At 58.0% G+C, this 14,452-nt stretch overlaps 1 protein-coding gene across 1 annotated transcript; it reads right to left on the bottom strand.

The window, feature by feature from the left end:
• Nucleotides 1-2,284: 2,284 nt before the first annotated feature.
• On the bottom strand, nt 2,285-10,242 carry CCDC157 (coiled-coil domain containing 157). Its single transcript, XM_065890175.1, has 10 exons — nt 9,995-10,242; nt 7,902-8,073; nt 6,562-7,207; nt 5,812-5,889; nt 5,268-5,458; nt 4,739-4,915; nt 4,402-4,570; nt 3,164-3,303; nt 2,624-2,712; nt 2,285-2,534 (listed from the first exon to the last, which is right to left on the bottom strand). Exons 1-10 carry the CDS (start codon nt 10,240-10,242, stop codon nt 2,285-2,287), a joined length of 2,160 nt encoding a protein of 719 aa, XP_065746247.1.
• Between the last annotated feature and the right edge of the window lie 4,210 nt (nt 10,243-14,452).

Raw genomic sequence — 14,452 nt, forward strand, 5'->3', positions numbered from 1 at the left:
GCCTGTCCAGCTGGGCTCCCTTCTGGGGCCTGGCTGGAACCAGAGGCCTTAGAAACCATCTAGTCCTGTGCTTCTCTGTGGGGTTACAGGTTGCTGACCAGGATACTTGAAGCCACAGGATAAATGTGGTACATCTTACAGGGGCATCTGTTTTTTTAGATTTGGGGTACGGGAGATTTAATATTAAACATGGATATATTTTAACATAAGATGTAAAATTTGTGTGGATGTTTTAAGATAAGTCGCCCTGGAGTCTACTGCCCATGGGAGGCAGATTCTAAAATGGCCCCCAAGATTCCCCCAGCCCTCATGGACACGCCTTATGTGATCCTGGCACTATGACGCTGATGGGTTTCACTCCCATGATTAGGTTGTTGTATGGCACAGTTGACCTTAATATGGGAAAGCATCCAAGTGGGCCTGACCTAACCACGTGAGCCCATTAAAAGTAGAGAGTTTTCTCCAGCTGGTGGAAGGAGAGGAATTCAGAAATTTGAACCATGGAGGGGATTCAATGCCTGAGAAATTCTGTTGCCGACTTGAAGATGGAGGGGCCATGTGGCAAGAAGCTGGATGGCCTCTGAGAGCCCAGAGTAGCCTCGACAGCGACCAGCAAGGAAATGGACACCAGTTCGACAGCTGCAAGAACCAGAATTCTGCCCACAATCAGAATGAGCCTGGATTCTGCCCCACACCCTTGCAAAAGAAAGGCAGATGCTTTTTAAATTTTATTTATTTTTTATTTTTGGCTGCATTGGGTCTTTGTTGCTGTGCGTGGGCTTTCTGTAATTGCGGTGAGTGGGGGCTACTCTTGGTTGTGGTGCGCGGGCTCCTCACTGTGGTGGCTTCTCGTTGTGGAGCACGGGCTCTAGGTGTGCAGGATTCAGTAGTTGTGGCATGCAGGATCAGTAGTTGTGGCTCTTGGGCTCCAGAGCACAGGCTCAGTAGGGCTTAGTTGCTCCGCGGCATGTGGGATGTTCCCGGACCAGGGCTCGAACCTGTGTCCTCTGCATTGGCAGGTGGATTCTTAACCACTGCGCCACCAGGGAAGCCCCTGGCAGATGCTTTGATTTCAGCCTTGTAAGGCCCTGAGCAGAGAACCCACCCACACAGGGCCAGGACGTCTGACCTACAGACCTGTGAGCTACTGAATGGATGCAGAGAGGAGCCGGGCTGTGACAGGTCCGCCCCCTGCCTCAGGGAGCACACCTGAGGGCTGGCTCTCAGCTGGGAGGGGCCCAGTCCAGACAGCCCAGGCTCCCTCAGTGAGGCCCCGGGCTCCACAGAAGCAAGAGTTGGGCAGCCTGTGGCCATGCCAGTTCAGCTACATACACAGCTCTTCTTGACTTTTCTCTGTAAACTGAGGTGCTCTACTTGTTGGCCTCCTGACCAGGGAAAACTGTCATAGAAAGCCAAGAGCATCCCCCATCCCACCCCCACACCCAGAACTCCTCAGCGAGGTCTTAGTGCCTGTCCTTCACAGGCAGGGTGGCTCAGGACAGGCTGGAGGCTTCGTGAGGAAAACTGGACTACTGCAGGCCTGGTGTGCCTGGCGGCATCAGTGCCCTGGCCCCAAGGGACAGGCTTGGGAAAGCCAGGGCTGGCTTGGGGTGTCCCGCTCTCTGGCTGGGTGAAGCCTTGCCCTGCCTTCAGTGGCCTCCTGGGGATCCAACCTCCTGGATTTAGAGAAACCCTTTCTGACTTGTGTTTCCTGAAGGTGAGGCGTTCCACAGTGAAAGGGGGGCTGATTTTCTTGGATCCTTAATGTCCCCATGCCCAGGTTCACAGCTGGGTGGTCCCTGCCTGCCTTTGTGAGCCTGAGCCAGAACCCTGGCCTCTGACTCCTTCCTTGCCTCAGGTGTCCTCACTGGGCCCACCGTGGCGGCTGCTCTCCTTCCCCTGCGCACCCCCTACCCTGACCCTGCTCTTTATTGGTGGGGGTCACTGAGTCCATGTTACCCCTTAGTCTTTGCAGTGAGGATCAAAAGACTGCTTTCACATCGCCCAGGTGCTAGAAGCTTCTTTCTGCCCTCAGTGTGTCCTCTTCCTCCACTGCCCCTGTCAGGAGGGAGGCAGGAAGCTCCCATTTACTGAGGGTGCACAGTGTGCCAGACCTCTGCTGGCCAATGACCCACATGGCCGGGGACTCAGGACAGGGAAGGAAGGACTCTTGCCCTGCTGAGCCAGTGTGGTGAGGCCAAGGTTGCTGTGAGCAGATGGCCTGGGCTTTATTACATGGGGTGGGTTGCCAGCTTCCCGCCCTCCAGCCCCACCCCACTGCAGGCTACGTGGGCCGCTCCTGGGGCTGGTATGCAGGGCCGGCCTGGCCCCGGCTTGGTGACAGTCTCCTTCTTAGCCTGGCCAAGGCCCGGATGGGGTTCTGGGCACAGTTGGTCGAGTGGGTCACATCCTCTAGGGAGGACTTGCTGGGTCGACTGCAGGGCTGCTGAGGCGGGGAGGCCTGGGGCTGGCCCGGCAGGGTCCTGCCCGCACTGGCCGTCCTGCTGCCAGGTGAGTGCTGCCTGCCCAGGGGCCTGAGGGAGGATCAGACGGCAAGATCCCCTGTGAGCGAGGGGGACCACCCCACCCCCATATGCCCCGCCTCTGACAAAGCCTCACTCACCCTGGAGATGCTCTCTGGGCCTGGGCTGGGGGTGCTGCTCTGTGGATTCCCTTGCTGGGAGGGGTCCAGAGCTGGTCCTGTGGGATCAGCTGCAAAGAAAAGCAAGCTCAGAAAGGCCCAGGATCCCCTCTGCAGCGAACAGAGAGGGTGTCATAGAGGAGGCGGGAGGGCCTGAACCTGTCGCCATGGCCCCTTCCTCTGAGGGGCAGGGTTTGGAAAGCCTTCCAAGGCCTGTCCTTAGCCGTGGTAAGGGTGGGAAGGTTTGCTTTCTCACAAGGCTCCTGGTGCACTTGAAATAAAGGTTCAAAGGGCTAGAGGGGGGATTTGGAGCTAGAAGGCACGGTAACATCCTCATGCCTTCCTGAATCGTGGCAGATGGTTCACAAAAGCACAGCCTAAAGCCACCTGAGAGCCCCATGTGCAATGAGCTGGGCTGACGGCAGAGTCCCTGGGGGAAGCTGAAGACCTCTGCTGGGTTGGGGGCCTCTTCCAAGTCCCCAAGGGCCGGCCCCTTTCAGGTGGGGGAGCCATGCTGCCCACCTTGAGGGCCCCCTGCTGGGCCACCTCCCGGATCTTAGACAGCATGGATCGCAGCCGCCTGTTCTCCTCCTGTAGGACCCGGATACGGATGTCGTTGGCCTGCACCTGCCTCTCCATGTCGTCCGTGACGTTGCCAGAGCCTGTGGAGACCCACTATCTGGCACCCCACCCCATCAGGTCTGCCTCTTGTGCCCAACGAGACAGGACCTCAGAGGGCAGACACGCCAGCCGGTACGTGCCTAGGGTCCCCATGCCTAGGGTCCCCTGCCGGTGGCCCTGCAGGTGGGCGGGGTCAGCATACTGGACCTCCCACCTCATCTTTTTTCTCCTGAGGCCTTGTTCCCCCCCCTCCCCCTGCACTCCCTACTCCCCTGCCTGCTGGGAGGTGACCAAAGCCTTGCAGAATTTGAGAGCTGAGGGGGACCTGGAGCTCACCAAAAATTTAGCACATAGGTAAGAAAGTGAAGCTCTTCCAAGGCCACCTGTTTCCGGAGGGCCTGGGAGACAGTGACTCGTTCAAAGCCACAGCCGGCTCTTGGATATGAGTCTCAGGAATTCAGCAAGGATGTTCTTTCCCACTGCTGGGGGGGACAGATGCTCCCCCTGACTCTGAACCCAGGCAAGGTGCTGCCTGCTCTGGTTATCAGTTTCCTGGTTTGTCACAAGCGGCTGCTACCTGCCTCACGGGGTGGTTGACAGGGTAACACAAGGGCCCAGCACTCACAAGTGATGACTTATCATGACAAGCTAGATTGCAGTGGATCATCCCAACAGCTCTGCACGGGGATTCACCCCAGAGCTTCAGGGGACTGGAGGGGTTGGGACGAGAACCCAGGCCGCCGGGCAGTCAGTCTTCCACTGAGATGGGTCCCTAGCACTCCCATGGACACTGGACAGTTGGGGCTGTGCCCCTGGAGCTGGCCCCATGGTGTAGTTTGGGGAGATGCCAGGACAGGGGACATGGAAGCTGAGCAAGGACTGGCCTGTGACGTGGTAAAGAGCACAGGCTACACAGGTAGCCAGACCTGGGTCTGGATTTGGCTGGGTGACCCTGAGCGGTCAGCTCCCCACTGGGCCTCTGTGTCCCCATCCACACAGAGGAGTGGGTAACACACAGAGCACCTGTGTGTTGTGGGGGCTCTGCCACCCTTGCTGTGGACCCGTGTCCTGCCCTGATGAGCCCTCAGCTGCCCACCCCCAGCCCCGGCGTGCCCTCTGCACCAACCCCGGGCCCCTACTTTGGATCTGGGCTTCCACAGGCCTGTGCAGGTCCGGAAAGGCCACCAGCAGCCTCTCCCGCTCCCTCAACTCCACGAGCTCACGTTCTCGCTCCGAGATGGTCAGCTGCAGATCCGCTGTTGCCCGCTCCAGGCCTTGCTTCTCTCGCTGCAGGCTCTGCAGCAGCTCCTGGGGCAGGGGAGGCTCAGAACTGAGGACCGGCTCCCAGCCCGCTGGGGACACCCCATCACCTCCACTCCCCAGGCATGGGGCAGGCCCGCAGGTGCTTAGCTGGCTGCAGGTTCCTCCAGAGAAAGGGAAGTACCGCCCCTGCCCCCTCGCCCTGCCTGCTCACACCTGCTGGGCCTGGAGCTGGCACTGCCCCTGCTCCCTCTCGCTCTGCACATGCTGCAGTTGCTTCTCCACGTGGACCCGCTGGGCCTCGGCCTCAGCCAAACTGCCCCTCAGCTCCTCACGCTCCTGGTCCAGGGTGTCCAGCTGCTGTAGCAGGGCTCGCTGTTTGGCCTGCAGGGACTGAGCCGGGATGGGCAGGAGGAAGGCCATGAGGCCCATGGGGCCAGGCCCAGACATGCAGGACAAAGGAGGCAGCTGTATCCAAGCCCACCCCCTTGTGCTACATCTGTCTGTGCACATGTGTGCAGTAGAAGGGGTGGAGGGAAGAAGGGAGCAGACCCCAAACCTGGCAAGGCCAGGACCCCCAAGCTTGGAGATCCCGCCCCCCCTGGAAAGCAGACCTCGCCCCCACTTCTTTCCAGTCACAGTCACCACTCAGGAATTCTTCTCCTTAGGTCTCCAGTGTCTCCCCCCTGTCAGTGGGGAGCCCTTTCTCTTCCCTTCGTTGCAGGAGACCAGGCGCTGACCTCACCTCCTGGTGGAGGACCATGCTATCGACACGGGCCTTCTCCTTGTCCAGCTCTGTGCTGGCCCAGCGGATCTGCTGGCTGGCTCCGTCCAGCCGCCCTGCCAGCAGCTGCACCTGCTCTTCCAGCTGCTGCACCTGCCTCTCAGCCTCCGCCCTGTGCTCAGCCTCCTCTTGCAGCTCCTGGGCCTTCGTCTCTGCAGGATTGAGCGGGCGGGGGAGGGGGTAGAGTGGGGGAGCCCTGGGGAGTTCCTGCACTGCCTCTGACCCAGGACAAGACCTGGGAAGGGGGGCAGTGGTCACAGCACATCTCTGGGCCTCAGTGTCCTCAGCCACAAAATGGGGTTCTGAACCCTGCCTGAGGTGGGTTCTGAAAACAGAAGGTACTCTCTGGGTGGGAGGTGGCATCACCCAACAGTGTGGCCTGTCAGACCCAGCTTCCTCTGTGGTTCCCTTTAGCTTTGCCCCCGAAGCCCAGGAGACAGAGGGTGCTGGTCCATCCACTGAGCACATGGCACACGGTACAGGGCTCCATGGCAGGGCTCCTCACCCATGGCCCGCGTGGACTCCCGCTGCTGCTTCAGCTCCCCCTCCAGGGTGGACACCTTTGTCTTGAGGTCACTTGTTTCTATGGCAGCCGAGAGAGAGGCCCTTCAGAGGCTCCCTTGGGCCTGGCTCGCAGCCTCAACGTCCAGTGCACCCCACAGCATGGTGGCAGCCCTAGCCGGGGTGGAGGAGTTCTGGGGAGGTGCCAGGAGGCCTGGGTCCCTGTCCACTCTGCTTCCTGTCGGCTGGCTGACTCTCTGGGCTTCAGTGTCCTCCATGGGGGTGACTTGCCCAACTCCCTCAGGCCTCACAACTTCAGCAGGAGCTGGCCCACTGGGAGTGCAATAGCTGCATCTCTCTGCCTGACGGCTTCTACTGAAGCCAAAGAGGGGCCTCAGCTGGCTGGAGCTACCTGGGGGATGAACTTCCCAGGAGTCCCCTTTGGTGACCGACAGGAGTGAGTGTATGAATCCGCCGCTCCCTCACCCCTCTCGTGGGACGACTCGGAATTCTACACAGGCTCCTGCGTTCCCCAGTGGGATTAAGCTCCCGTTACCCACAGTGTAACCAGCTTGATAAGCACACCCCTTTTCCCCTGCCTTCCCTTCCCTGCGTCTGCTGCCCACTCCCAGTCCAGGTTTCTTCCACACCGACTCCCAGCACCCACAGCCCCGTTGCAGGGTCTGCTCCTGGAGGAGCCCATGCTCAGGCTGTGGTAGAGCCTGGCACTGAGGGTCCGGCCTCAGGCACAGACCTGCGAGCAGCTGCCGCCTGTCGTGCTCCCACTGGGCCAGGCGCTGCTCGGCCTCGTCCGCCTGCCGCCGCTGTGCCCCCTGCTCCTGCTGCAGGGCCTGCTCCAGCTCGCCCACCTGCTTCCTCAGTCTGTCCTTCTGCCCCTTAGCCTCCTCCAGCTGGGCCCTGAGGGGCCCCACAAGCTGAGTGAGGGCCCCCATGTGCTTGCTGAGGCGTGCCAGGTCTTTGCTCTGCTCGGCTGCCCAGTGGCCCATGGTGGTGGCTGGCAGCGGCCTGAGCCCCATGCTGTCCTGCACCAGATGCTGGAACTGGCCTAAGGACGAGGGCAAGTTCTGGCTCTGACACAGGCTGATGACCATCTTGCCCACCTCCTGCAGGCTGCCCTGGACGCTGGTGCATGCATCACAGGGCACCAGGGCTGTCTCCATGGTCTGGGAGTGGACACTCCTGGTGTTTTTGGCCGTCCTGGCTGGACACTGCAGGGAGACACTGACAGGGAGTCTGTCCAGCTCTTGGCAGGTCTGGGGCAAGCCTGGCATTGGTGAGGTGGGCTTGATGAGCTTGGCAGTCACAAATTCAGGGCTCCTGGCTGGCTCGCCCTTGGCTGTGGGCTTGGAGGTGGGGGTCTCCCCTTGGTTTGCCCTTTTCTGTAGTCAGGAAGAGAAAGGGAAAGCAGGTGAGGGAGATGGGCCTGGGAGGTGACCAGCTCTCTGGGGATTTCTGTGACAGTAGCCACTCCTGATGCTCAGACCTTCAGATGATATCTGATACCAAGGTGAGTGAGAGAGCATGCCTTCTCCTTTCTGCTGCCTCAGCTTACCAAGCCCAGGCTCCATGCTGTTACATGCATGGCACTGGGAGGGTAATACAGTGACAGACACAGCTGCCGGGTACTGGGCCCTTGCTTAGTGGACTTGTCTGCTCTTGTGTTGCTGAAGCCACTGTCAGTTTCAGTTTCCTTCCCATTATGGTGACAGTGGTCCTGCCCACCAGGTGGTTGTGAGGGTTATGGAATAACCCATAACAAATGGGGTCGATACAAACACCCAACAATGCCCTGGGAGGTAGGGCCTGTTATCACCCCCACTGCACAGATGAACAAACTGAGGTTCAGACTAGGTAGGATTTTTCCAAAGCCCCACAGTGTAACCTGCAGAACCAGATGGCCCACACATGACCCCCAAGGCCTGCATTGCGAACTGCCAGGCTGCATGGGCCTTGAGTGGGGGCTCCAGAGTGGAGCCAGCGCCAGATGCGGTGCACATGTGGTGTGCGAGGAGCCTGGAGCAGGTGGACTGATGTGAGGGTGACTGCAGTTGGGGAAGCGGGTGGCTGACCCACCTGGGGGGCCACCTGCTGAATGAGCATGACCAGCCTCAGCAGGCTGTTCCAGAAGCGCCGCACCGTGAGCCCCACGGACATGCAGGGCCTGGCAGCCCTGGCGGGGGGCACCGTCTGCTCCACGCCGAGGTTCTCCAAGTAGCTCGCGCAGCTCTGAAGCAGCAGCAGGAGCCTGTGGGCAGAGACGGCAGGGTTGGCTGGGGCCGAGCCCAGCACCAGTGTGCCCTCACACCACACGACCAGCAGCCTCCTGCTCTGGGAACCGGCACGGGCGTCAGGGACTCGGAGTGTCTCAGAATACGCTCTGCCTGACCCAAGAGCCACTTCTTCCGGGAAGCCCTCCCTGAGGGCTAAGCTTGGGGCCCCTTCGGGGCCTCCTGGGTGGCAGCACTTCTGCCTGGCTGCTCCCCACTGGACTAGGAGGCTCTGGGAGGCTGGGCCTTGCCTCGGTTGTGTCCAGAGTCCTCAGAAAGTTCTGGGTAAGTGGCTGCCTTCCACCATGTGGCTCAGAGCCTTCACCTTGCAGAGGACCCAGCTGAGACCCCCCAAAGCGGAGGAGGCTGCGTACAGCCTCAGGGTGAGTGTGCAGGGCAGTGTGCCCTGCGGTTTCCTGATTCTAGTTGGGGGTGGGGGTTCTCCTGTGGAATGAGCTGCTTCTGCCACAATGGAGACTGGAGTGAGAGAGCCAGGTCCCTATCCTACCCTGAGTCAGGGGCTAATTTTAAGGAAAAGGGGTGTTGGGAAGAGAAGTAGGTAATTGCATGGGAATCAGGCTGTTTTAAAAGAAGAGATACTGTGTTTACAAAACATGGGCAGATAAGTGACCTCAACTTGTTGCAGGTGCAGGAGGGTCATCCCAAACCAACTGTGCCCTTGGGCAGAGAGGGCCTGGGGGAGGGTTACTGACTGCTCCAGGCCATACCCCTCTCTGGGCCAAGGTGTTCTCCTCTGTGAATGGGGACAATGAATGAGCAGCACTGGAGGGTGGAGAGTGACCTGGACAGACGGGCCAGGCGAGGGGTGGGAAGGCGGGTCAGCTCCAGCTTTCTAGAAGGCGGATGGGTGAACTGGGCCCTGACGGGCTTGGCCAGCACAGGGACGAGTAGGCGGGGCACTCCTAGCAGAGGGCACAGCAAGGAAGGAAGGTGTGTTCTGGGCTCACACATGTTCAGCCCCCTACAGGGTCCAGGTAGTGCTTTCACACCGTCGGCTCCTCCAGGCCTCTGAGTGGTTACCCTGGCTTCTAATTGTCTCCAAGCAGGTCATCCCCAAACTGCTGGGGTCCCTGCCTGTCTGGCACCCATGACTTCATTAGCATGCAGGGTTTGGAGCACATGGAGCCTGGACTGCGGTCCCCAGGGAGTGGAGGCTGACGACCATGCTAATGTGAAAGACAGTGTAGAAGTGGTGGGGCTGCAGGGGAATCCACTGGCCTCCTTCCCAGCAGGGCCAGGATTTGGAAAAGCACATCCCATGTCTGGCCCTGTGACACATGGAAGGGACAGGAAAAACAGCCTGGGATGGAAAGTCTGAGCAGCAGCTGTAGTGTCCTCGACACACAGAAACCCTAAGGAAGCAGCTGGCGGTGGCTGGAGAAGTAGCCGTCAGAGCTGTGGTGTCACAGAGACCAACAGGGTGGCCAGCAACTCCCTGAAGGTGGACTATAAGACACATGGCACAGGGGCTTCCCTGGTGGCACAGTGGTTGAGAGTCCGCCTGCCAATGTAGGGGACGCGGGTTCGTGCCCCGGTCTGGGAAGATCCCACATGCCGTGAAGCGGCTGGGCCCGTGAGCCATGGCCGCTGAGCCTGCGTGTCCGGAGCCTGTGCTCCGCAGTGGGAAAGGCCGCAACAGTGAGAGGCCCGCATACTGCAAAAAAAAAAAAAAAAAAAAAAAAAGACACACAGCACAGCACGATGCAGGTGAGATCGCTATGAGGGCCCTGAACCAAGCTGGCCCCCGACAGCATTCAGTCAAAGGTGATTGTTGTCATCAATGTCATCACCCCGCCAGAAGTGGATCCTGTGGCTGCTACTGGTTTATGGGGTGGGTGCCAGCATCCTGAGATGACCAGGTTTGGTCCAGGCTCTCACCTGTCGATGACCAGCTCCAGCAGCACAGCGTGGGACAGCTGCGTGAACTCGGGGTCACCTGGCACGTGGTCGTAGTGCTCTAGCAGGGCCACCATGTCCAGGTCACAGGCCATGCGGTCAGGGAACTTCCAGGAAGGGAAATGCATGGGCCCGGCACGCGAGAACACGTCCACGATGGTGCCCTGAAGGTCGGTGAGGTCCCTGCGCAGGCTGTCCATGCAGGCCTGGCTGCCCAGCAGGTGTGCCATCCTCGTGGCTCCTGGGGTGGACAGAGAAGATCCCCGTTAGCCAGAGCCACGTGGCTGCTGCTGGAGGAAGCTTCTGAAAACCCCAGAAAACCTGCTGAAATCCAACCTCGACCCTGGGGAGAAGTCGGTTCCCTGGCCCCTTTGGGACCTGCTTATGGGTGACCTCACCAGCCTCCCTCTCATCCACCCTACCCCACGCCCACACTACTGATTTCCTCGGTCCACAAGTCCCTCTGAGGACCTGTGTGTGCCTGGCCCCTGCTAAGTGCTGGGTGGATACAGCTGTGTATGAGGTTGTACTTGCTGTCCTTCCCTCCCTGAGCAAAGCACTGGACCGGCTACTGACAACAAAAAGTCAGTTGTAGCTACAGTATGACAGGGAGCACTGGACCACCCCTGGCCACTCTCGTCTCCTGCCTGGACTGCAGCAGCAGTTCCAGCTGGGCCACAGGCCTGCCCACTGGAATCTGATCCACTTCTGCTATGGAGACCTCGGCCAAGCCTATCTGACCACATCACACTGGCCAACAACCCCTCAGGCCTCACTTTGGCCCTTGGGAGAAAGGCTACCTCCAGGCACACCCCTCCCCTTGTCCTCTCTCGTCACCTCCCCTCCCCTCCCCTCCACATACCATCAGCTACAAGCAGCAGCTCCTGTGCAGGCACTCGTTTCTGAATCCATGCCCATCTGTCTCTTCCATCTGAGTCATGCTTCCCCCATCCAATTCCCATCACCTGCCTAACTCCTCTCATCCTTCAGGGTTCCCGGACATCACCTCCTCCAGGAAGCCTTCCCTGACCACCCTCCAGGCTGGCTTAGATACTCCCTCTGGGCTTTCCCCATCTTGGCCCTGATTGCTCTCTGCAGGAACAGCCTCTGCTCTCTAGGACAGGTCCTCACTGCACCTCAGTCACTGTGGTATCCCCAGTATGGCAGCCTGGGGCCTGGCCTATTGCAGATGCTCACTGACAAATGAACGACTAGTAATTGAACGGAGAAAAGAAAAAGAATCCACAAAGAAAATTTAAAATACCTTGACTTTGGGAGGAAAACAAGTCCTGAAGTGTAAGAGAGGAACACCTGAAAATTTGTATGGATAGCTATCCTAATCACTCTGGTGACAGGGGGCCCATTATATGTTGATACAGGGGTCCCAGTCCTGCCCCTTTCTGGCTGTGTGGTCATGGGCAAGTCACTGCACCCCTCTGAGCTCCAGCTGTCTCACTTTTAAGATGGGGACACCATCCCCCATCAGGCCAGGTGGTATCTGCAAGTAACGTGCTTGGTCCAGGACTTTCCTGGTGGTGCAGTGGTTAAGAATCCACCTGCCAATGCAGGGGACACAGGTTGGTTCCCTGGTCTGGGAAGATCCCACATGCTGCGCAGCAACAAAGCCCGTGTGCCACAACTACTGAGCCTGCACTCTAGAGCCCGTGAGCCACAACTACTGAGCCCTCGTGCCACAACTACTGAAGCCCACGTGCCGCAACAAGAGAAGCCACCGCCATGAGAAGCCCGCGCACTGCAACAAAGAGTAGCCCCTGCTCACCACAACTAGAGAAAGCCCGCAGGCAGCAATGAAGACCCAACACAGCAAAAAACAAAAAAGAATAAAAAAGTGCTCGGTCCAGGGCAAGGCACCAGTAAAAGTTCTGCAGCCATAGTAACTATTATTACTGTGATTACTATTACTAGCAGTAACAACAGCAAAGACCATCCTTGTCTGGAGCTGCTGTCTACCTTCCATATTTCCTTTTCTCCCCTGCGGCCCGCACAGATTGCTTCCCTTCCATCTTTGCCGTGTGTGGACATCTGAAGACAGTGATTTGGATGAACCATCCCTGGCCCTTGACTCAGAAGGCCTGGCCCCTCCCGTGGCTCTTCGCAGGCCTCTGACAGCAGGTGTCAGAGCCAGCAGCCCTGTGGATGCTGAGCCCTGGTCCCTCCCCACCCTGCAGTGGGGGCCCCTTGTCCTTTGTGGTTTTCTCAGCAGCAGAAAGTTCCTTGCACCAAAGCCCCACCCTGCAGCAGGGGCTGCTTGGGCAGGATTTAGGCCCCCAGGAAGTCCAGGCCTGGCAGGGAAACCTCTCTTCCTCCAACCTGTTCCCATCTCCCAACCTTCCTCATTGCAGAAAACGGCACCCTCACTGGAAGCACCTGGGCACTTCCTCGAATCCCTTTCCTTTATCCCCACATCCAGGCACCCAGTGCTGCCACCTCCACATCCCACCCACTCTGAGAACCTGCCACCTCTGTCCATCAACACTGCTCCACACCCCCCACCTCCCCCAGACCACTGCCCCAGCCTTCCTGAGGGTCGCCCTTTCCCCTCCCCAGCACCCCCTCGCACCTCGGCGTCTCACCCCCGTAGAATATGCTTCCTCCCCGTACTCTGTCTAAATAAGATGCCTCCCTCAGATCCCCGGGCTGGTGAGGTCCCCTGTTACACATTCTCAAAGCAGCCTGTGCTTTTCCCTCCCAGTACAAACCACAGTGGCATGGAATCATTGAGTCATTATTTGCAGTTGGGAATCTGTCTCCCTGCGAGCACATAGACCGTTTTTTAGTTCACTGTGGTATGACCTGGCCACCTGGGCTGGGACCTGAGGGCCTGCCTGTGCCCACAGGTGCAGGGAAACCCAGAGGCCCCAGGGTGGTTCCTGAGGGCAAGCCAGCCTCTCTGGCCTCCCAGAGGACTGGGCCCTGTCCTCAACTCTGCACAGGTGCCTGTCCGTGGAGCTGGATGTCTGAGTGCCCCCAGCTCTTGGACTTGCCTGTGGGCTTTCGGGCTCAGGGTCAGAAGCTCAGCCAGGTGCCTGGCTTCCCGTGTCCAGCTCTGCAGTCCCTGGGAGTGGATGTAGGGAGAGTGAGGGAGTGGGCACTCAGGGAGGGCTTCCTGGGAGTGGGGGGCAGGGAGGAGGCTGTCCCAGAAGAAGGGGGTTGTTTCAGGCTGGAGGATGGGGCAAGGGAAAGGGTAGGTGGGGTTGCCAGCCTTGAGCCTGAGCACCGCTGGCTCTGACTACAGGACCTACTGTCGGCCACTTTCCAAATCCACCTCCTTTATTTATTTATTTTTATTTTTTGGCTGCACCACGCGGCACGTGGGATCTTAGTTCCCTGACCAGGGATTGAACTCGCGCCCCCTGCATTGGAAGCGCAGAGTCCTAACCACTAGACCGCCAGGGAAGTCCCCAAGTCCACCTCCTTTAAACAGATGAGGAAACTGAGGCTTTGGGAAGTTAGGGGGCTAGCCTAAGATCACTCAGGGAGCTGGGACTCTTGAGTCCAACATCTTCAGGCCATACTACTTCTAGAGCAGCACTGGACAAAAGAAATATAATGCAAGCCATGTATGGGTTTTAAAATTTTATACTTGCCACATTAAAAAAACTAAAAAGAAAGAGGTAAATTAATTTTAATAACATATTACTTAACAATATACCCAAAATATCTCTTCAATGTTAAATCAATATAAAATATTGTCTATTTTTTTGCATTAAGTCTCAAAGTCTATTTTTTTGCATTAAGTCTCAAAATCCAATGTCTATTTGACACATCCCAATTTGGACCAGCCACCATTTTCATATACAGCACCACATGGGCTGGTGGCTACTATACTGGACAGTGCAGGGGTAGGGGATCAGATCCTGTGTTCATTAAGCAGATGGTGACTGAGTATCTTCTACATATTGGGCATTGTGTCAGGGATAGGGACAGAGCAGGGCACACAGAGCACTGTCCCCCAGGAAGCACCATCTATGTCTGAGCGTCTCTGCAGGGGGCAAGTCTTGGTGTGTCAGCTCTACAGTTCCACCCACAGGTGGGGTAATGAGTCCCCACAATACACACACATACACACACACACACACACACACACACACACACACACACAGGTCCACTTCCCACATACAAATGTTGCCTCAGTGATGGCCTCTCATAAGATATTGCCACCCATGAGGTGTTATGTCCCCAAAGAATGAGGCAGAAACAAACAGAAAAACCGACTGAAACATTCTGGGTTTCCTTCCTGGAATGGCAGGAAGGAAATAAATACAGCAAGCAAAAAAATCCCACCCTGGGAGGGAGGGTTTTCAGATGGCAAAGCACCTGGAACTCAGGAGCTTGCTTGTGAAGACGTAAAGAAACAGTGACCTGTTCACCCTCAAATAACTACAGCTGCCATCTGGGGCCATCTGGGGCCATATGTTA

The sequence above is a fragment of the Phocoena phocoena genome, chromosome 13, assembly GCF_963924675.1.
Source record: "Phocoena phocoena chromosome 13, mPhoPho1.1, whole genome shotgun sequence".
In the NCBI taxonomy this organism is placed as follows: domain Eukaryota; kingdom Metazoa; phylum Chordata; class Mammalia; order Artiodactyla; family Phocoenidae; genus Phocoena; species Phocoena phocoena.

Coding starts and splice junctions, on each gene's coding strand:
- CCDC157 (XM_065890175.1), bottom strand. CDS start 10,242: ATGGCACACCTGCTGGGCAGCCAGGCCTGCATGGACAGCCTGCGCAGG. Junction 8,074..9,994: donor CTGGAGCTGGTCATCGACAG/GTGAGAGCCTGG, acceptor CTCTGCCCACAG/GCTCCTGCTGCTGCTTCAGA. Junction 2,535..2,623: donor GCCCAGAGAGCATCTCCAGG/GTGAGTGAGGCT, acceptor ATCCTCCCTCAG/GCCCCTGGGCAGGCAGCACT.